General features: G+C 43.7%; 2 protein-coding genes across 8 annotated transcripts in view; one reads left to right on the forward strand and one right to left on the reverse strand.

Annotated features, from left to right (window-relative positions):
- Positions 1–9647: 9647 nt before the first annotated feature.
- The window catches only part of SLC25A53 (solute carrier family 25 member 53), a 38577-nt gene continuing 24975 nt past the window's right edge, over positions 9648–23249 (reverse strand). For 2 of the 4 annotated variants that reach the window (XM_048213636.2, XM_057313408.1), the window contains exons 3-4: positions 22066–22278; positions 9648–12210 (exon numbers count right to left, since the gene is read on the reverse strand). In XM_048213636.2, the coding sequence (XP_048069593.1) occupies positions 11259–12179 (921 nt within the window). In that variant the 5' untranslated portion in view covers positions 12180–12210; positions 22066–22278 and the 3' untranslated portion in view covers positions 9648–11258. Of the gene's footprint in view, positions 12211–19345; positions 19452–22065; positions 22279–23249 lie in introns of those variants that run through there. The other 2 variants (XM_048213637.1, XM_057313409.1) reach the window with 2 other exon arrangements.
- Positions 19551–22906, forward strand: ZCCHC18 (zinc finger CCHC-type containing 18). Of its 4 annotated transcripts, none has more exons than XM_048213635.2 (4): positions 19551–19812; positions 20165–20216; positions 20433–20583; positions 21079–22906. In XM_048213635.2, the coding sequence occupies exon 4, from the start codon at positions 21203–21205 to the stop codon at positions 22430–22432; it is 1230 nt and encodes a 409-aa protein (XP_048069592.1). In that variant the 5' UTR covers positions 19551–19812; positions 20165–20216; positions 20433–20583; positions 21079–21202; the 3' UTR covers positions 22433–22906. The 4 variants fall into 4 exon arrangements, with proteins under 4 accessions (XP_048069592.1, XP_057169386.1, XP_057169387.1 ...); XM_057313403.1 differs by having other exon boundaries at positions 20433–20531; XM_057313404.1 differs by having other exon boundaries at positions 19571–19812; positions 20165–20531.

Raw genomic sequence — 23249 nt, forward strand, 5'->3', positions numbered from 1 at the left:
GAAACTCTTGAAGAATAAGTATGAAGTAGGGAGACTTACCCTATCAGATATCAAGACTTATCTGGGAAACAAACTGAGGGCTTCAGAGGGGAGGGGGGTGGGGGAATGGGATAGGCTGGTGATGGGTAGTAAGGAGGACACGTATTGCATGGTGCACTGGGTGTTATACGCAACTAATGAATCATGGAACTTTACATCAAAAACCAGGGATGTACTGTATGGTGACTAACATAATATAATAAAAAATATTATTATTAAAAAAAGACTTATTACAAAACTTATTACAAGACTAATTACTTATGCAGTAATTAAAGCAATGTAATATTGGCACAAGATTAGAAAAATAGATGGTTGGAGTAGAATAGAAAGGCCACATATAGTCCTAAGAATATATGAACACTTAATATTTGACAAAGTTGGCATTGTGAATGAGTGAGAAAAGGAGAGATTTTTCAACAAATGATAATTGGAGCAATTGAGTATTTATAAGGAAAAAATAAAATTGGGCCTCTATTCTTACACACTGCACAAAAATAATTCCATATATGTTAAAAAACCTAAGTGCAGGGGCACCTGGGTGGCCCAGTCAGTTAAGCATCTGCCCCCAGCTCAGGTCGTGATGGGATCACGCCCGGCATCAGGCTCCGTGCTCAGTGGGGAGTCTGCTTCTCCCTCTGCCCCTCTCCCTGCTCGTTCTCTCTCTCAAACAAATTAATAAAATCTTTAAAAACAAAAAAACCTAAGTGCAAAAGGCAAAAATTTAGAAATTTGAAATGTTAAAATAGAGAAAACATCTTCATATTCACATTCATATCAGAATATCTTCTGTTGTTGAGGATAGAAAAGGATTTCTTTGAAAAGACACAAAAAAGCACTATGTATAAAGAAAAATCGTTGATAACTTTGACTATATTATAATTATGAACCCCTGCTTATTGAAAGAAATCATCAAGAAAATTATCAAAATATAAGAGATAAAGTGGGGAAAGATATATGCAACACATATAAGGACAAAGGACTAAAGTTAAGATCTATAAATAACTCCTACAAATTAATTTGAAAAAGGCACACTACCCAATAGAAAAAATTTGGCAAATGTCTTGAACAAATGACTCACAATATAATAAACCCTAATGTCCAATAGGCTTTTGAAAAGACGCTCAACATCATTAATAATCAGGAGACTCAAATTATGAGAGGCTATTTTACACTTACTACATTGGTGAAAATTAAAGTCTAATAAATGTTGGTCAGCAGGGGTAGCAATAGGAAATGTTAAATATGGCTGGTAGGGGTGTAAATTGGTACATGCCATTAGGAAGAGTGAGGCACAGTCTACTAACGTTGAAGGTGCCCATACCCTATAAGCCAGCAATTCCACTCTTAGGTAAATATCTTAGCTTGTGTTTATGTATACTACCAAGAATATTCATGGTAGCACTGTTTCTGAACAGTCAAAAAGTAGAAACAATCAGAATGTCCCTCAAAGTTATCATGGATAAATTGTGGTATATTCACACAATGGTACATACAACAATAAAAGTGAAGTAACCAAACAACAAGATACCACTACACACCTATTAGAATGACCAAAACTCAAAACACTGATAATACCAAATGTTGATGAGAATGTGAAGCAGCAGGAACTCTCATTCGTTGCTGGTAAGAATGCAAAATGGTACAGCCACTTTGGAAGAAAGTTTGACAGTTTCTTATAATATTAAACATACACTTATATACAATCCAGCAATTGTTCTTCTTGGTATTTATCCAAGGGAGATGAAACCTTATGTCCACACAAAAACCTGCATGTGGATGTTTATAGCAGTTTTATTCATAGCTGCCAAAACTTGGAAGCAACCCAGGTGTACTTCAGTAGATGAATAGATAAATAAACTGTGATACATCCAGACAATGGAATATTATTCAGCATTAAAAACAAATGAGCTATGAAGCCACAAAAACACATGGAGGAAACTTAAATGAATATTACTAAGTGAAAGAAGTATATCTAGAGAGTCCCCAAGATGGTAGAGTAGTAGGAAGACCCTAGGCTCCTCTTGTCCCATGAACTCATCTAGATAACTATCAAATTGTCCTAAATACCCCAGAAATCAGCCTGAAGACTGACAGAACAAACTCCACAGTTGAAGGGAGAGAGGAGGCCACATCAAAGAAGGTGGGAAGTGCTGAGACATGGTTTAGGGGAGAAACAGATCAGATCACAGCTGTTGCAGAGAGGAGGGAGCCGTGGTTGCAGAGAAGTGCTAGAGAGGAGCACACAGAGAAACACACAAGGAGAATGTTTTCCCAAAGCGATTGGCTTAGAAAATGAGAGGGGCTGAATTTTGTGAGTTCTTGCAAACAGCAGGGCTTAAAGCCCGGAGTGTTAAAGGTCAGTGGGTTTGGCTGGGATAGAGCTAGGAGGGTACTACCCTGCTCCTGGAGAGAAGGCAGGCAAACAACCTGGGGGTAGACAATGTGGAAACAATTATCTGGCTGGGACACACAGTGAGGAGATTATTAGCTCATCTCAGGGAGCATCCCTGGGAGGATTCACAGAGATAACATTCCAGGAGCAGGAGAGCTAGCCAGTGCCATTTCTCTCCCCTGCCGTTCAGCATAAACGCAGACCCACCCACTGGAGGCAGTGCAGCGTGGACTGGCTGCCTAACTTGCTTGCACCAAGCTCTGCACCCCTGTACTCTGGCAGCACTGCTCTTCTCAATCAAGCTTGCCTCAGTCCCAGTGCAGTGGTCTCCTCCCCCAGAACAATAGTACAAACCCCTGTCCACACCATGTCTCCAGACCAGAGAGTTCTGCAGGGCCTCAGTTCTGGTGGAGTTGGTGTCAGGTCTCATTTCACAAGTAGACCAGAGCACACCTAGTTAAAATTTGCCACATTCAGGCCAGGGAGCAAACTCTGCCCACAGCAGGCAAGGAGAGCCTCTGCAGACAACTGGCCTGAAGGATAGAGCAGCCCAAACATAACAGAACAGCAGATCTGGCACATGCAGCACACACCAGAGATACTCCCTAAAGCTCCAAGCCCTGGGCAGTACAAGACTAAGGCCATTACTTTCAGGAGCAGGAGACATAACTGTCTTTTCTAACACACCCAAGAAGGCAGAAACTTAGGCAAAATGTTAAGGCAAAGGAATTTATCCCAAATGAAAGAACAAGATAAGTCCATGGCCAGAGATCTAATCAAAACAGATATAATTAACATTCCTGATGGGGATTTTAAAACAACAATCATAAGGATACTCACTGGGCTTGAGAAAAGAAGACTTCAGTGAGGCCCTTACCCCAGAGATAAGAGTTAAAAAAAGAATCAATTAGAGATGAAGAATGCAATAAATGAGATTGGAAACAGGCTTGATGCAATGAATAGCAGGTTGGAAAAAGCAAAGGAATGAATTAGTGACCTAGAAGACAAAATAATGGAAAGTAATGAAGCTGAACACAAGAGAGAAAGAAATATGCAACACAAGAATAGACTTTGGGAACTCAGTGACTCCATCAAACATAATAACATTTGTATTGTAGGAGCCCCAGAAGAAGAATAGGGAGAAAAGGGGACAGAAAATTTATTTCAATAACTAATAGCAGAAAACTTCCCTAATGTGGGGAAGGAAACAGACATCCAGATCCAGGAGGCACAGAGAACTCCCATGAAAATCAACAAAAGCAGTCCAACACCGAGACATATTGTAATAAAATTTGCAAAATAATAGTGATAAAAAATCTTAAAAGCAGCAAGACAAAAGAAGTCCTTAACTTACAAAGGAAAATCCATAAGGCTACCTGGAGATTTCCCAACAGAAGCTTGGCAAGCCAGAAAGAACTGGCATGATATATTCAAAGTGCTGAAGGAGAGAAATCTGCATCCAAGAATATTCTATCCACAAGGCTAGCATTCAGAATAGAAGGAGAGATAAAGAGTTTCCCAGACAACAGAAACTAAAGGAGTTCCTAACCACTAAACTAGCCCTGCAAGTAATATTAAAGGGAATTCTTTGAGTGGAAAGGAGAGACCAAAAGTGACAAAGACAAGAAAGGATCAGAGAAAATGACAAAACAAGTAATAAAATGTCAATAAATATGTATTTATCAATAATTACTTGGAATGTAAATGGACTAAATGCTCCAATCAAAAGACATAGAATGGGTAAAAAACAAGAACCATCTGTATGCTGCCTACAAGAGACGAATTTTAGACCTAAAGACAGCTGCAGATTGAAAGTGAGGGGATGGAGAAACAACACGCAAATGGATGTCAAAAAAGTTGGAGTAGCAATACTTAATATTAGACAAACTAGATTTTTTTGTTCTTGTATTATTTTTACCCTGCTTTGTTATCAGGGTAGTACTGGCCTCATGGAATGATTTTGTATGTGTTCCTTCTATTTCATTATTTTTAAGATTTTGATAAAGATTGTCATTAATCATTTTTTTAAAAATTTGGTAGAATTCACCAGTGAAACCATGTGGTCTTGGGCTTTTCTGTGCTTGGGAGATTTTTGATTCCTAATTCAACTTTCATTTTTGTTATTTGTCTAAGAAGATTTCCTATTTCTTGGATTCAAGATTCATTATTCAATCTTGGTATCTTATGCTTTTTTTAAGGAATTATTTGGGTTTTTTACTAACTTATCTGTTTCCTAACTTATCTGTTATCACACTATGTATTTCTGTGGTTATCTCTTGTATTGTTGTCCATTTCTCATTTTGGCTTTTGAGTCTTCTCTCTTCTTTTCTTACTAACTGTAGTTAAAGCATTGCCAATTTTATTTGTTTGTTTTCTTGGAAAAACTGGTCATTACATTCAATGTTATGTTACTGTTTATTCTGGACTTATTTTATTTATTTCTGATTTTTCTTTGTTATTTCCTTCCTCTACTAAATTTCTGCTAAGTTTCTTCTTTTTCTATTTCCTTGTGGTGTAATCTTAAGTTGTTTATTTGAATTTTTTCTTAAGACATGCATTTATAGCATGAATTTCATTCTAACATCTGCTTTTGCTGCATCTCATAAGTTTTGGAATATCATGTTTTCTTTTTCTTTTGTTTTGAGACATATTTTGATTTGCCATTTTATTTTTTATTTGGCCCATTGCTTGTGCAGTAATGTGTTAATATTTGCATAATGTGTTAATATTTACATATTAAATATTTACTTTTTAAAAAAAAGTCAATCTAAAAAGGCTGCATACTGTATGATTTCAACTATGTGACATTCTGGAAAAGGCAAAGCTATGGAGACAGTAAAAAGATGAGTGGTTGCCAGAAGTTGGTGGAAGTGGGGAGTGAATAGGTGAATCACAGAAGATTTTAAGGATAGTGACACTACTTTGTATGATATCATAATGGTGGGTATATGTCATTATACATTTGTCCAAACCCATAGAATATACAACAGTAAGTGTGAACCCTAAGGTAAACTATGGACTTTGGGTGATGATGATCTATCAGTGTAGGTTCATTAATCATAACAAATGTACCACTCTTGTGTGGGATGTTGATAATAGGGGAGGCTAGGTATGTATGGGAACAGGGAGTATATTAGAACTCTCTGTACCTTCCTCTCAAATTTTCTGTGAATCTTAAACTGCTCTAAGAAACAAAGACTTTTTAAAATAAATTTGCCACAATTTTTTAAAAAGAAATAACATTTACAGCTACCTGCAACAACATGGATGAATCTCATAAATAATGTGGAATGAAAGAAGATAGTCACAATTCCAAATATATAAATTATATAAAGTTCAAATATCTGTGAAACAAAACTGCATTTAGAGAATCTTATATAGAAGAAAAAAACCTATAAAGAAAAGCAATGCTATCACAATAGTCAAGGGTTACCTCTAGGATGGAGAGAGGAATGTCATCATTGGTGGGGGACTGGAGGCGGGAACAATGAGGGGGTGGGGGTTATCAAGATATTCTATTTCTTGTCTTGGGTGGTTATTATATGGGTGGTTATAAATGTTCTTTTAACTGGAAGTTCTCTTCTGGATGCTTCTTTTTTCTTAATGAAATGGAAAGCAAGGTCACCAGCTGGAACTGAGGATGGGTGAGGAAGTGTTGAAGATTTGAGGAAAAGAAGGGTGGTATGGAAGAAACAGAGAAGTTGGAGAATATAGGGAAATAGAATATTTTTTTATATATTCATTTTTGAAAACTTTTCACTTTTTTGTGATTTATTATGCTGCTTTTTCTCTCATATGGAACATTTTTTATTAGCTTGAACATACTATACTCTATGCAGTTGTTCCAAAAATGTAAATTATAATGCTGTTTAATGTTTAAAAATAAATTTTAAATTAAGAGCAAAATTAAGTCTTAATAAACCGTATAACAGTAATAGTAATACATTAGTTATTTCACCTTGCACTTAGAAAAGCTGATGTAGTTTTTTTTTCTGCATACCATCTTTATTAGTTCCTACTGTACTTTTTTGGATTAATATTCTCTGCCCTCTTACGCTGATGTAGTTTATATTTAAGACAAAAATACACAGGGCTCATGGGGGATTTTTATTCTTTTTCTTTCAACTTTGCATACTAAGTAAAGTAACTTTAGCATTAAATTCTACATTTTGTAAGTTTAAACAGACATAGGTATTTATTACCTCTTTATTTTATTGACCTCAAGTCCAAAAGTCATTTTTTAAATGACAGAGAATATTAACATCACAAAACTAAATATTGATATTTAAAATTACTAGAAAACTATTACACTCTTAAACTTTACTCAGAAGACTTAAATGGAAAAAGTTGATTGGTCTATGTAATTTTCCTAGGTTCTTATATGAAGCAATTTGTAAAACTCAATTATTTAAATTATAACATGCTTTATTTGTAAATTCATGTTAATATTATAATGACATAGCTTTAAGTATTAACATACATAACGTAAATCTAAAGTTTCTGTAAGGGCAAATACAGTAAATTTAAACAATTACCACCAATGTAAATTTAAAATGGGTCACAAATTTTCATTTTCTAATATTCTATAGATCTTCCTCAACTTAACATGGGATAACGTCCTGATCAACCCATCATATGCTGAAATATCTTTTTTTTAAGGCTTTTATTTATTTATTTGTCAGAGAGAGAGTGTGTGAGCACAAGCAGGGGGAGCAGCAGGCAGAAAGAGAAGCAGGCTCCCTGCTGGAGCAGGGAGCCCCATGAGGGACTTGATCCCAGGACCCCGGGATCATGACATGAGCTGAAGGCAGACGCTTAACCGACTGAGCCACCCAGGCGTCCCTAAGCCGAAAATATCTTATGCCAAAAATGCATTTAATACACCTAACGTACGAAACATCATAGTTTAGTTTACCTTAAATGTGCACAATTACATTAGCTTACAGCCGGGCAAAATCATCTTAAACAAAGCCTATTTTATAATAAAATGTTAAATAGCTCATGTAATTTGTTAACTACTATGCTGAAAAATGGAATGATTGTGTGGGTACAGAATGCTTGGCAGTGTATTGATTGTTTACCTTCCTGATCATGTGGCTGACTGGGAGCCTGGGCCCTTTGCTGCTGCCCAGCCGGAGAATATCTACCACATATCACTAGCCCCAGAAAAGATCAACATTCAAAAATCAAAGTGCAGTTTCTGCTGGATACCTATTGCTTTTAAACCATCGTAAAGTCAAAAAATCCTAAATTGAGCCACTGTGAATTTGGGGACCATCTATATAGTAACCGTGCCATTGTCATAGAGATAAAACACAGTCTTTGAAAAAGTAATTTGAATCTACAAATATTGACTCTAGAAATATTAAGATTGCAATTCTTGGGTAGTTCATGGAAAAATATTGCGTGTGTGTGTAGCTAGGGAATGAGTGCTCAATAAAGCAAATGAGCTAAAATGTTAACAGTAGGTGAATTTGGGTAAAGGGTATATAGGTGTTCTTTATTTTTTTTAATAATAATTTTTTATTATGTTATGTTAGTCACCATACAGTATATCCTTAGTTTTTGATGTAAAGTTCCATGATTCATTATTTGCATATAACTACCAGTGCACCATGCAGTATGTGCCCTCCTTAATACCCATCACCGACCGGCCTATCCCAGTCCCCCAACCCCCCCCCCCCGAAGCCCTCAGTTTGTTTTTCAGAGTCCACAGTCTCTCATGGTTCATTCCCCCTTCTGTTTACTCCCCCTTCATTCTTCCCTTCCTTCTCCTACCGATCTTCCTGCTATTTCTTATGTTCCATAAATGAGTGAAACCATATGAGAATTGTCTTTCTCTGCTTGACTTATTTCACTTAGCATAATCTCCTCCAGTCCCGTCCATGTTGCTGCAAATATTGGGTAATCATTCTTTCTGATGGCTGAGTAATATTCCATTGTATATATGGACCACATCTTCTTAATCCAGTCCTCTGTTGTTGAAGGGCATCTCGGCTCCTTCCATAATTTAGCTATCGTGGACAATGCTGCTATGAACATTGGGGTGCATATGGCCCTTCTCTTCACTACGTCTGTATATAGGTGTTCTTTAAACTTGACTTATGCTGGCAACTTTTCTATAAATTTGAAAATATTTCTAGATAAGAAGTTAAAATGGAGAAAGGGACATGGATGGACACAGCGACATAAGTGGAAATCCACAGCATACTTGGGAATAAGTGAATGCATCTCTAAGATTAAAAGGTGGGGGAGTATGGTAGTTATCTCCTTTTCAGCTTAAAAACCACAGCTATAGGGACACCTGGGTGGCTCAGCAGTTAAGCATCTGCCTTCAGCTCAGGTCTTGATCCCAGGGTTCTGGGACTGAGACCCGCATCTGGCTCCTTGCTCAGCGGGGAGTCTGCTTCTACCTCTGCCCCTCCCCCACTCAGGCTTGTGCCCTCTCTCAAGTAAATAAAATATTTTTAAAAACCCACAGCCATAAGCTATGAATTTTTGTAAATATTTTCTTCCTTGTAAGAGTTAGCCTTGAAATAGAACTAGCTACTGCTCTATTTTTCCTTTCCTTGTGCAGACCTGTATTCCTTGAATCCAGAGTACATCCTACCCCGTCCAAGTCTGCACAAGGATCAGACATGGGAACTCACCTGCAGCTATTCTAGGCCAGCCACTTTCTATAGACCTTGCTGGCAAATGCATTCTGCTCTCATATTGCCTACTGCTGTGTCTTTAATTTCTGTGATATATTTTTTTAAAGATTTTATGTATTTATTGACACAGAGAGACACAGCAAGAGAGGGAACACAAGCACGGGGAGTGGGAGAAGCAGGCTCCCCGCTGAGCAGGGAGCCCCATGTAGGGCTCCATCCCAGGACCCTGGGATCATGTCCTGAGCCGAAGGCAGACACTTAACCACTGAGCCACCCAGGAGCTCCTAATTTCTGTGATATTAAGTGAGGAATTCTCACGGCTAGGATCTATAATTAGGTCGTTTTAAATGACAAATTCAGTTAGGTAAGGAGGTGGAAGTGTAGGTCATTATCATTATCATCTGCAAGGGGACAACTGCAACGTATGTCATCTTGGAAATCTTCAAAGTTCCAGAGTTGAATTGAATGGAACAGTTATGCAATGTGTTTCTGTTTGTGAAACTTTAGTTCCTATGGTGTTGCTCATAGCAAACATGCCATCAATAACACAAATGCATCAAATGTTCTGGTTGAAAGTCATTTATTATTATTATTATTATTATTAATTATTATTATCAGCAGCAGCATCATTATCATTAGCACAAAACTAAATTCACTAACAAAAGAAAACAAAACCACACCCCAAAGGCATGTGTCTTGCTGACAGCGAGTCAATAACATTATTTTCATGTACAAGGGACAGCACCCTGAGGATAAAGATCATATCACAGCTTGATAATCAATTCAGTAATTCAGCCAACATTATTGAGCACCTAGGCACAATGGGAGATTTTAAAATGCATACAAGAATCCCTGCTTTCAAGGAGTTTTACAGTCTAGTAGGAGGTATTGAAGAACACCAACAAGAACACAGGGTCACATGAACTCAGTGACATAATGGAATCAGTGCCATGTGTGCAGTGTTCTTGGAAAGGGGAGTCACAAGAGACTAACATCACATTCAGCTGTGGGAAATCAGAAGAGTCTCCATAGAGAAGGTGGCATCTGAGCTAGGCTTTGAGGAACTGGAAGGATTTTGGCAGACTGGCATGTGAGGAAGGGGCACTGCAGGTGGAAAAATAGTGTGGGCCAAACGGGAAAGTTCATGGCATGTTCGGGGAGAGAACAGTAGTCCAGTTTCACTGGTTGTATGGGATTATGGATCTATGTAAGTGGCAGTAGTGTGATAAAATGCTCCAAGTTATATGGGGACCATATGTTGAATGGCTCCGAATGACGTGCTAAGATTTCTGATCTTTTTGTCACAGTGACTGTATTTATCCACGGCAATAAAATACGCAATTATTTGTGAAGAGATATGGTCATTTCATTTCCAGATTTCCCAGGAAAACTCAAGTGGTTTCTAGGCAATGTTATTGCCTTGCTATCAAAAATATCCTGGCAGATAGCACCAAGCCATCCACAGTACATTTTTCTCATGCAACTAAATCTCTTCCCTCAAAGTCTATTCTTTCCACCCATCTAGTGACAACACTTCTTCCCACTCCTCTATCCAGCCCCATCAGTTCTGGTGACATCTGATCAGTTGAGGCAAGTCTAATTTAGGGTTTCCAGGCCCAGCTGCCAGCCTGACTGAAACTAGAGCCCACAGCCCTGAGAAGTGAGAGTGGTGGCGGTAAGGAAAGTGAACAATATCATGGAAATGAGGCCATTTGAGAAGTTCTATGGAATCCACATCCTAAGCGTCAAGCTTAGTTCTTTGAAACTGGAGTCCCTCGCCCTCCACTAAGTTTGGTCCAAAGGACAACTGGAGGGATCCCAGAACTCACAGTGCCTAACCAAGGTCATCATTCATTGTTTCCTCTTACTGTCAAGGAATTCCTTAAAGGAATGACATTTCATCAGGGTTACAAGTTTTTTAAGGACCTCCTGGGTCTGAGGCTGTTGAAACTGTGGACAGACTGGAGTGACTTTCTCTTTCTGACCGAGGAACCCTGTTGGGCTTTGTCTGTGCCCAACAGGCTGGTAGTTGGGAACTTCTCCCATGCATTGGCAGTTCAAAGACGCTAAAGAATGGTTGTATTAGGTAACCAAGCCAAAGAAGTAAGCTATTTAGACTGACCTGGGAAGGCTTAGGATAAAAAAGTTGCCATAGCCACACTTCCTGCAGCTAGTCAGTCTTTCAGCTCTTTCTTGGAACACGACCTCCTCTGCAGGAAGTCATGGATAGCAGTAGTGAGGCCCCATGTCACGCTGGACCTTAGGATGACAAGGGAGCCTCCACGGTAGATCAGGAACACCTTTCGGCCCCGAGTGTCCCACACGTCCTGGGCAGAGGCCCACAGGCTTGGCATGCTCTGCCAGCCAATATGGGACTGCATATTGGCCACCAGCACAATCAGGGGATACAGAACTAGGCAGGTGATTGTTCCATTGACACTCCCAGACACTAAGGCAGGAACCCAATTGGGCAGACCTTGCTCTGCCAAGCCATCCTGGATGGGGTCCTTGAAGGAAAAATACAGAGCACTCCCCAGGCTGTTCCTGAGAAGGACAGGCCAGAAACCACGATAGTAGCCCAGTGACAGCCGCCCCCAAAGCCCATAAGAGTTGAATTCCTTCAGAATGCTGACGGTGCTGGGGAAGCGGGCTTGCTTGCGACCATCCTGGAGCACATTTTGCACCCTTTCAAAAGGGCTCAGTGCCACAGCCTCCACCACGCCAGACATGAGCCCTGCAGCCCAGCGGTGTTGCAGGGAGTGTGGCCCAACAGGAGAGAGAGAACAGAGCAGGCTATCGTAAGTCCCAAACAACAGAGTCCCTTGCAATGTCTTGGAGAGAAGAGGTGGGTATATTCCCCGGTAGAAGTATTGAGGGCCTTCATGCCAAAGCTGTTGCACAGCCTGTGACACCGCCATGGCATGGATTTGCTGCCGGAACACAACCTTATAGATAGGGAAAGTCAGAAAAGTAGACATAAAGTTGGAAACGGCCCCAAGGGCATAGGCCTGGGAGTGCCAGCTTTTCTTTCCTGGAGACTCTGCTCGTGTCCTGGGCTGAAGCTCCTTTCCAGAAGAGTGGTTCTGTTCCTCCATCCTGAAGACAACTGGGTACAGATAGAAGAAACTGGCAAGAGTGGGGAAAAAAGAGATTAGACTGACCCATTAAATTTGTTGGTGCATTTTCACTGCTTAGTTAGAAACAGAGCCTCAAGAAACTCAGCTCCAAGGAAAAAAGCAACACTTCGGGCCAGTTTCTGAGAAACAGGCACACTCTTAAGTCATCAACCTTGGGCGCCTGGGTGGCTCAGTCAGTGAAGCGTCAGCCTTTGGCTCAGGTCATGATCTCAGGGTCCTGGGATGGAGCCCCGCGTTGAGCTCCCTGGTCCTTGGGGAGTCTGCTTCTCCCTCTGCCCCTCCTCCCATTTGTTCTCTCAATCTTTCTCTCTCTCAAATAAATAAATAAATAAATAAATAAATAAATAAATAAATAAAATCTTTAAAAAATAAAAAAAAAGAGTTAAAAAAGAAGTCATCAACTTCAAATAAAAACAAAGGCATTTTTTTTTCTGAACAGAGTCACCCCTACCATGTTTTACCAATCAAATATTCTAATATTCAAAGAAGGTTTGTGATTGAAGAAAATAAAACTGGGGAAAGAGGGCTCCAAAACCTATTGCACTCAACTTTCACCACATGAAGTTTTGTCTTTGATAAACTGCTAGAATAATAAGTTGCTACTCTCTTTCCAAAGGGCGGTACTATCTCACAGAGGCAGAAAGGCATTCAGAAGTTGTATTCAAATACTTTCTCTAAAAGCTGGTAGTATGGGCACCTGGGTGGCACAGCGGTTAAGCGTCTGCCTTCGGCTCAGGGCATGGTCCCGGTGTTCTGGGATCGAGCCCCACATCAGGCTCTTCCGCTATGAGCCTGCTTCTTCCTCTCCCACTCCCCCTGCTTGTGTTCCCTCTCTCTCTGGCTGTCTCTATCTCTGTCGAATAAATAAATAAATAAATAAATAAATAAATAAATAAATAAATAAATAAAAAGCTGGTAGTAAATTTGGAGAGTGAGGAATCTGCCTCACCTCTCTGTCTGCAGATTTCTGCCAGTGTCCTGGCTGTTTCATGGCAATGCTCTGCTCCCCCTTCCCAATTGAGGAACCGAAAGAGTAGCTGTTCCTAGAAGGTCAGCACCAAAAGGCTCCACACCTAGCAATTTCCAAGCCTATCCTTGTAGTCCTGTAGCTATATAATAGAGCAGGGATTTTTCAACCTTGACACATGTGACACTGTTGGCCAGACAATCCTTTGTTGTAGGTACCAGTCCTGTGCATCATAGAATGTTTAGCAGCACCCTGGCCTCCACTCACTGAAGGCCAGTAGCATCAGTTGGGACCAAACCAGCTACTATAACCAAAAATTATCTCCAGACATTGCCATATGTCCCCTGGGAAGCAGAAGCATCCTTGGTTCAGAATCCCTGTACTAGAGGGAAGATACAGTACAAGAGCACCAAACTACTGAGTCCTCTCCCCCCCCCCCCCGCAGAAAGGGCTGGGAGCTAGTGGGGTAGATGAGAGGCAACTGGGGGTCGAGGACACATGAAGGCAACTCGGGATCAAGAAATGAATGCTCAGTGTAGAACTGAGAACCTGAGGGAGTTTGTCAGGAAGGAGATAGGGCTGAGAGGACAGAGTGTGCCACAGGAGGAGACAGTGTGGGGGAGAGGCAGCACAGAGCTGTAGAGAGGAGGGAGTGGATGGGAGAAGACAGGGGGAGAGGAGGAGAGGGCACCTTGACTGGGCAGGGGATTCACGCTGAGAATGGTAGGAATGGCAGGCTCTGGAGGTTTCACCCAGAACCCTGGGCTGTGTGGTCCTGAGGGGAGGAAGGTGTTTGGGGCTCTAATTATGCTAGCAGTTGATGGCCCCTCAACAGGGACAAAGGGGTGCAGGCTCAGGCCTCGAGAGAGGGGGAGAAGCCAGGTAATGCAAGAAGCCCACTGAAGCCTCCTCTGGATTGCCACACCCAGAACCTGCCAAGAAGGGCTTCTCCTTCCAGATTTGTCCCCATCAGCTCCTCCCTGGCTTCTTGCTTCTGCTCCATCCCTGACCCCACAGTCTGACCTCACAGCCTCCCTCACAAGCCACACACTCTCTCTCAGTGAGGGGACGTGGAGGATCAGCCTCCTGTGCTCTGCCAGCACCCCTCCCCTAACCCTAGGACCCTATGTTTGCCTTAAGCTTCCCCTCCTTCACCTCATGGGCAGAAGGAGACTGGGAGGGCCCTTCAACCTCAGACCCTTTAGCTGAGAACTGGCCAGGAGCAAAGGCTCATGAGGCCCACTCTTGCATCCCTCTGGAGGCACTTCTGGGCCCCTGGCGGCCACCTCTGTCTCTTCAAAGCCAAAAGAGACCTCTTCCCTACCCCCAGACCACAGGTAGCTCTACTCAGGCCCCCAAGGCCACAGGCACCCCCAACATTCCCCAGATCTACTACCAAGGAACTTCTTTCCCCAAATCTTACCTGCACCTAAATAAGGATGGGTAGTGAAGGAAATGTTTGTCCCCTCTTCTATCTCAAAGTGCGGTAATGTTCCACATCTCTGCATTTTCCTGAGTAACCTATAAACATGTGTTGACTGACTGCATAAGGCAGACGGACTTAGCAGAAAAACTGGGCTAGGATTTGGCAGACTAGCATTCCAAGTGCCCGTTCTATTATCAACTTCCTTATGACCTTTAGAAATTCATTGAGATATGGGAGCCTCATCCATCTCAGTTATAAAATGAGCCAAGGGGGTGAAATGCTCCCTAGGCATCCTCGTACTGTGCACGTCACTGGGGGCTGACATGGGGGAATCTGGGCCAATATTTTGTAGCAGAATCGTGCTTTTCCATCTTCAATTCCTTCTGCCATTTTTGCCAATCATTTTCAGGAATTAAAGGTGAACGGTAATTTAGAAACACCTTAGCTTAAATATCTATTCGTCATCTTATAAATGTAATTCTTCCTCTTTTGTGGGGGAGGAGGAGAATCCACTTTTCCCCCATGTATTCTCCTGTTATGATGCCGGGCTTAGGAGGGCAGAGATCCAACACTGAATTCTGTCTCTATCCCTTAGTTGCGTGACCTCAGGCAAGACACTTCACTCAGTCTCGGTTTCTTTAGTCATGAAATGGCGACAACAGGCCTACCTCAAAAGGTTGTTGCAAAGATTAATAAAATAAAATGAGATAAAGTGGTTAAGCATCCATGCCATAGTGGCCTGGATAAAAAGTATTTAAAAAAAAAATGCTTCCTGACTTCACCCTCTGTCTCCACAGAGCATGTGCTCCTGCAGGACACTCTCAGATCAGCCAGAACCAGATGAAGCGGTATGGCGGAACAAATCCTGTGTCTACAGGGGAGGCAGGGAAGACCTTTCTTCTGCGAACACAAAGATGTTCTAGAAACAATTCTGGATGGTCTGGCCCCTTGACATAAATCCCAAAGTACAGACCACAGAATGCACCAGGAATCAGCATTGAGCCGTAGCTATTCCCTAGACTCTGTTGTGCCTCCTATGTTTCTAGCCTAGTAAAGTGAGCCCAGGGGGTTCCAGACTGCCCTGGCCTGTCTAGTCCAGGACAGCCTGTGTGACCACCCCAGGATCCAGCCCCATGTTTATTTGTTCCTTCAGGGCCTCCCTCAGCCAGTCTTTGGTCAGCTCACAAACATGCATTGATCATCTACTAAATCACTGTGGGTAAATTACTACGAAGCTAGAGGTGAGTAGGATTTGGTACCTGCCTTCAAGGGCTTGGGAATCTAGTGGGAGAGACAGGTTAACAATAAGCTAAACTATACTGGAAGGCAAAATAAAGGGCACACTAATCAAGGTCAGAGCAGGAAGACAGGAGCAATTTATTCTACCTGGGACAGGGAGCAGCCAAGAAATTTCTCTGAGGAGGGGCATCTGACTTGATCCTTAACCAATGAGCAGGCTTTCATTAGGTGGAGGAGTGAGGGCAGCCATTCTAGGCTGAGGAAGAGGTCTGAGGCACAGACAGAGACCTAAAAGCATAAATGGTACAGAGCTCTGGGTGCAGGCCGTGGGAAGGAAACAGAGCTGCGGCTGGCAGAGAGGAGAGGATTTAGAATAAGGGCCATATTTGTTTTCCCCCACTGCAATGTGGTATAGCATAAAGACACAGGCTCTGGAGTCAGACAGCCCTGGGTGTGAATTTCACTGTGCCACCTGCTAGCTTTAAGACCTCAGCCAAGTCTCTTCACCTCTCTGAGCCTCAGTATCCTTATCTATAATGATCGTCATGAATCTTGCACGAGATGAAGTATATAAAATTCTCAGCACAGTACTCAGTATATAAATTGCTCCCTAAGTTATATTAGTAGTTTCATTTTTTTTAAAAAAAAGAGAGATCCCAGAAATAAAGATTAGATTACAACCACACTTTTTCTAAAGGCTGAAATCAGTCTACTGCACTGGGTCTTCCGCAGAGTTCATTATAAATTGCTTGTTTGGGAGACAGCAGAGCAAAGCTGTTCATGGGCTTTGGAGTTTGACAGCCCTGAGGGGGCTGGAGCCCCACTGTCTCCATTTGTGTGACCCTGATAAAAGTTACTTAACTTCCCTGAAACTCAGGTTCCCTATCTGCAAAATGGGATAACAATGCCTGTCTAACAGGGCTGCTGAGAAGCATAATGAGATAACAGATGGAAAGTTCCTGGCACAGAGGAGGCAGGCAGCCAAGCGAGGCTATTACTGTTTCAGCTGAAAAGCTTTATGCCCCTAACCTTCAAGCTTTTAAGGTTTCTTTGTCAAAATTGGAAAATGTGGTCTCATTAGAGCCATGAATCAGAACACGCTCCCACACATGAGGTCAGAGATAAGGGATGCTCTGCATCCAAACGGAGCCAGCTTAGCAAATCCCTCCCAGCCTTGCCTGAGGAGTTCCTCGCTTTGTCTGAAGGGTCCAGTGCAGGAACATTTACACAATCCATTTCCTTTCTTTCTTTCTTTTTTTTTTTTTTTGGTCAGAGCTCTAGGATCTATTTGTCCTATTTGATCCCATCTCCACCAGCTGCAGATCACCTAAGTTGGCAGTGAAGCTAATTTAAACACAGAACAAGAATCTGCTGAGACCCAGGGTCAGATATCATGGTACTGCGGAGCAGAAGCCAAAGTCTGAAGGAAACCCTAAGGCTACCGCCAGCATCACCCTGACTGTGTGAGGTGAGCCTTCTCTCTACCTCCCACACCCTCCAGCCTCTACCACCCCTCCCACACTGTTCCATCCACAAGAGAAAGGCCATAGTTCTCAGAGAAAAAGTCCTCATCTACAAATTTGAAGTGTTTTACTTCAAGGAACCCTTAGGTATTGGGTTTGTAAAAAAGAAGGCAGAAAGGAGCATCAGGAGAAGGACCTTGGCAGGTTGAAAATGAACCCAACAGCAGTCGCAGGGCGCGCTAGATTATTCATTTGCTTCCAAGCATCGGGAGTCCAGAACAAACCCCGCAGGGGGCCTTTGAACGACAATTTACATCAGGAAAGTAAGACCAGCTCTCCAAGAACCAGAAGTCAGAGAATATAGAGAAGGTTTCCCAGCTACTGGCTTCAGAGCCCTTGATTCAAGCTGGCAGCCCTGCAGGACAGCCCTGCATGCCGTTTCCATGGAGTTGCTCCTTCTCTGGGGCCAGTGATGCCAAATCCAGCAAAGGAGAGGTCCCCTCAAGAGCTCACAGAAGGGCAACCTAGCAACCTGTCCTCAAGCCAGGAAATGAAAGAGCTGTATCAGCGGTAGAGAGCTGTGGATCAGGGGTTAGGTCAAACTGTTTCATTTCTCACACTTCTTCCTGAAGTGCAAGTTGAAAGAGGAAGATGTTACCAAGAAAGATTGTAGGGGAATGATTCTTAAACCACTTATGGGCCACAGACTTACTTGACAATCTCCAAAACGAAGGACTCAGAAAAATACACAGAGTCCAGATTCTTCGTAAACCGTTTCAGAAAGGACCCTGGGTAGGAACCTCTGCTCGGTGGAGTTACGCTTCATGACAGGTGTGCTGCGGGCACATATACCGGCAGCAGGCCATTTACTTACTACCCTCGGCATGCTCTGGTGTTTTCAGCAGTTATTCATAAACTTCTCTACACCTCAGAATGAACTACAGTCCCGGTTAAAAATATAAATCACACTTCCCACCCCTAGTCCTAGTAAATCTGAATCCCCCAGAGGTGGAGCTTGGGAAACTGCCTTTCTAACAAGCTCTCCAAAATCATTTTGAGGCAGCCAGTCTTGTACCCACACTTTGGTTAAAAGCATGGGTTCTGGTGGCAGAAAGATTTGGTCCAAATTTTGGCTTCACCTTGTAATTTCAGGCAAGTCATGTCACCTCTGAGCCTTGTTTCCTTTGAGCTCATAACCTGTACAAATGTTTTACTTAAAAAAAAAAAACAGGCAGCTTATGTAGTATAAAAAATGCAGTAAAATGAAAAAGAAAAGTGCTTTAGTCTCCTCTTCTGTACAATGGTTACTGCAAAAGTTGCCTCCCACTTTCTCTACTCCCTGCTGCCTCCCCCAGCCCCTCTCACTCAACACTACCATCACGCTAAGACTGTTGGTGGGTTTGAGACCACTGACGTAAATAATCTCCAGGCAGCTCAGCCGGGCAAATAGTTAGCATTAGAACAAGAGGCTTGGATGCAAAATCGGATGTTGAAACTTACTTGCCGTGTGATGCTGGGCAAGATGCCCAACCTCTCTGTTTCCTCATCTGTACAATGGAGATTAATAGTCCTTGCTCACTAGTTCTATATAGTTCCAAATGAGCCCTCCCATCTCCACTTTGGTTTTTCTTTACTAAGCCTCCATCTGACAGTAAAGCGGAGTGTTTACAAGGGGCGTACTTTGAAATCGGATATGTCGACTTGGGTGTGAGCTCTCAGCTCGGCACTTCCTAACCACACTGCCTTGAGTGCTGAAGTGCCCTCTCTGGTAAAGCGGCACATCGCTACCTCCTTCACAGGGCTGCTGAGAAGAATAAATGAGATGTCCGTGCAAGTGCATTCGCACGCTGAAAGTGCTCCATAAATGCTTTCTCCCCTTCCCCCTATACAAAGGTGAGGGGCTCTTATTGTTCACTTGATTTCTGTCCCACCTCGTGTTTAAGGCATCCGGTCTCAAAGCGCAGAGGGAGGAGAGTCAAGATGGAAGGGGTGAGGGAGAAAGAAAGCGAAGGGGAAGCAGCAAACTCACGGGTAAAATGCAAATCGGCCCGGTCGGTGCGTCCGAGCTGCACTTGACACCGCGCTGGCTCCCGCGCCCGTGTGCCGCAGCCCCCGCCGGCCGGCTCCCCCCTTTTGCTAGCAATGGCCTCGCGGCCGGAGGCTGAGAGGGGAGGCCGCCCCCGCGCCCCGCTGATTGGCCACGCCGGCCCGCTCGTCAAGCTCTTTCGTGTCAATGGGCAGAGGCTAACTGAAGCGGCGGCTGCTGGGAGGGCCCAGCCGGTGGGCGGGGGCGGCCGCGGCTGCCGTGGGAACCGAGCTACCTCTTCTTGGCTACCCCTTGCTGGGCGGCTGTGCTGTGCAGCTCCATCCGGCAGCTCCGGTTCGCTCAGCGGCGGGAGAGTCCTCATCCTTTTCCCCTGCAGGGCCGCGGGGACTGGAAGGCGGCATCCGCAGCTGTCCACGCCTGAGCATCCGCTGCCCACCAGGGGGGCACAGGTAAAAAAAAAAAAGGGGGGGGGCGATTGCCCGGCGCGCAGAGAGGAAGGGGAAGCTCCACCTGTACTGGGCGGCTCCCCTCTTGGGGAATCGAGAACTGCGAGGTCGAAGAAGGAGCACTCCCATGGCCCCGCTGTGCTGAGGGAGGAGGTGGGGTTTTGCTGGATGCTGCCAAATGGGTAGGATTTGCCTGAATTGAAAGGAGGGGCCGTTTTCAGGAGGGGTCGTAAGGGACAAGGAGGAGATAATCACAAGCTGTCTGCTTTGAACCCCCTTTGCATTTCCCCATCTCTTCCTGGGGAGGAATATGTGGGTGTGCGCATCCAACTCTTATTCCCTTTCTCCGTGGCAGGCCATCAAAGCCAAATCCGAACTTGAATTCTGTGCAGGAGATTGCAGAGCTGGTAGGCCAACAATTTCCCGGGGGAACATGTAATGGAAGGGGTCACTTTGACTCCTATTCAGAAGGTGGGAGAGGGAATTTTCTGTCTGAAGATGGGAGATGGAATTTTCCCTTCTGGCTACAGCGGAGGTGGGGGTGGAGGGAGGGAGGGGGATGAGGGATGAAGCTGCTTCTGACCATTCCCTTCTCTGTCCTGCCCTACGCGACGACGACGCAGTCTTGACGCCCTGAGGACTGGGATCTGCAAACCCCACTGGACGGAGGTCAGGGCTGGGATCTGCAACCCCCAGTGGACAGAGGTCGACCTACCCCGAAGGCGAGCTTTCTCATGGAGGGCACCTGTTGCAGAGGCTGGAAATGAAATAAAGGCGTGTGCTTGTTTCCGAGCTTACGTTTTATAATCCGAGAAATAAGGGGGGAAACTTTGAGAAGGGTGTGTGGTTGAGATCTGAAACGTGAGTTTAACAGATACCTTTAATTTTTTTTTGAGTATAGTTAACACGCAATGATTTTAATGGATATCTTATTATCACAAATCTGTGAGATTTAGACCATTGCGCTCTATTTTGAGAGCCCAAGAACAGCTCCACACACACTATTTCACCTAGAATCCAAAGCAACAGTTGCCCTCCCTCCTGGAGGACTGGCCAGAGGGAATAGATGGAACTCCAGAAAGTACTCGGCTAGCACAAGGACACGTGGTAGTTCCAAAAAGTTGTAATTGCCAGTCTCCTGCAGGGTATTTTTGGGTCAGTGGGCAAATATAAAATGTACTGCAGGGTGTTCATTAAAGTAGAGCAACTGCAGACTACTTCCCTGCAATATACTACCTTATTGACCTTTTTTCCTCTTTTTCTTTACAGTCCCTATTGAGATACAAGGAAGGCAGAGCCCGGAAACACTGCTTTGGGGATTCCTCCGACAGATGAGGCTTTTCTAAAAAGCCTGCGCATCTTGTTATATTCAGATAGACTACCATCGTCTGTCATGGCTAGCATCATTGCACGTGTCGGTAATAGCCGGGGGCAAAACACACCCTTGCCACCTTGGGCCCATTCAATTTTGAGGTCCCTGGGGAGGAGTCTTGGTCCTTTAAGGGTCCACATGGCTGAAAGAAATGTGAAGTTGTTCTCTGGGAGAGTGGTGCCAGCCCAAGGGGAAGAAACCTTTGAAAACTGGCTGATCCAAGTCAATGGGGTCCTGCCCGATTGGAATATGTCTGAGGAGGAGAAGCTCAAGCGCTTGATGAAAACCCTTAGGGGCCCTGCCCGGGAGGTCATGCGTTTGCTCCAGGCCGCCAACCCCAATCTAAGTGTGGCTGATTTCTTGCGGGCGATGAAACTGGTGTTTGGCGAGTCTGAAAGCAGTGTCACCGCCCACGGTAAATTTTTTAACACTTTGCAGGCACAAGGGGAGAAAGCCTCCCTTTATGTGATCCGTTTAGAAGTGCAGCTCCAGAACGCTATCCAGGCAGGGATCATAGCTCAGAAAGATGCCAACCAGACTCGCCTGCACCAGGTCCTTTTAGGAGCTGAGCTAAATAGGGACCTGCACTTTAGGCTGAAACATCTTCTCAGGATGTATGCAAATGAGCAGGAGCATCTTCCTGATTTCTTGGAGTTAATCAAGATGATAAGGGAGGAAGAGGACTGGAATGACACTTTTATGAAACCAAAGCGGCCCAAAAGGTCTGAGCTCATCTTGGAGAGGGCAGTGAGCCCTGTAGCGTTTCAGGGCCCCCAGCCAATAGCAATCAGCAGTGCTGACTGCAATGTGATAGAGGTAGATGATACCCTTGATGACTCAGATGAGGATGTGATTCTGGTGGAGTCTCAGGACCCTCTACTTACATCCATGGATGCCGCGCCCCTCAGGGGCAGTGCCAGACCTCTCGATCCAGTACTGGTCATTGATTCCTCCAACAGTTCCTGGGCTCAATCTCCTTCCACCAGTGGGGGTTTGGGGTATAAGAATAATGGTCCTGGGGATATGCGTAGAGCCAGGAAGCGAAAACACACAATCTTCTGTTCCTATTGTGGCGAGGAGGGCCACTCAAAGGAAACCTGTAACAGGGAGAGCAACAAGGCCCAGGTGTTTGAGAATCTGATCATCACTCTGCAGGAGCTGACACATACGGAGAAGGAGAGGTCAAAAGAGGTTCCTGGCAAACACAGTGACCTCTCTGGGCCTCTAGTAAGGTGCTACAATGAGCCCTAAGTGAACCCTTAACTATATTCAGATGAGCAAAACAGTGGGGGGGAGGGGAGTAGACTTATTTGCATTAATTCATCCACAATATGGCTTTATTTTGGGCATAAGAGGTCTTGGATACCACCAAAGTGGAGGGGATGGCCTCAGCTGTGTCCCTGCTCCCTCCTCTGTCTGCCTAAGGGTCTAGTCTGTGTGTGTGTCCATTTCCTTGATGATTATTCTATTTATGAAAGGAGTATAACTGTTAAACCTTCACAAAATGAAGGAAAATACAAATTACCTGAAACTCTCCATCCTTATATAAACATTGTCAGCCTTTCGATGAATGCCTTTCTAGATATTTCCCTGTAACTGTGTACCCAGATAGATATATGTATACATAAGTGATGAAATATAAGTGCTGTTCTATACTGTGTATTTTTCACCAAACAATATATATTGTGGAGTTCTATGTCAATGAATATACATAAGCATTAAGTTCAATGTCTCTGTGTGTGATGTTACGTTTAGGAATATAGAAGAAAAAGAAGAATCAAATACAGAAGCTTTAGTGGGGGAGGGTCATACTGTGAAGTGGAGTTTTTACCAACCTCATTTACAGATGAGGAAAAGGGAAGCTGAAATGGGCTGAATTTCTCCCCAAAATGCCCTTATCCCAACTGACCTGACTCCTAGGTCAGGGTCCAATCTGCACCCACTAGTTAGTATTCCAATGCTTTCTTCTCTAATGTATCCTGAGGAATGTGATGATGGACAGGGGTAGGGGCAAAAGTGGGAAATGGGTATTTCAGGGGTTCCATTCCTGTTCCCTTTGGGAAGGAGC

Source organism: Ursus arctos, chromosome X (genome assembly GCF_023065955.2).
Source record: "Ursus arctos isolate Adak ecotype North America chromosome X, UrsArc2.0, whole genome shotgun sequence".
Taxonomy (NCBI): Eukaryota; Metazoa; Chordata; class Mammalia; order Carnivora; family Ursidae; genus Ursus; species Ursus arctos.

What these genes read in the sequence shown, in the direction of transcription:
- ZCCHC18 (XM_048213635.2), top strand. Translation starts at nt 21,203, where the DNA reads ATGGCTAGCATCATTGCACGTGTCGGTAATAGCCGGGGGCAAAACACA.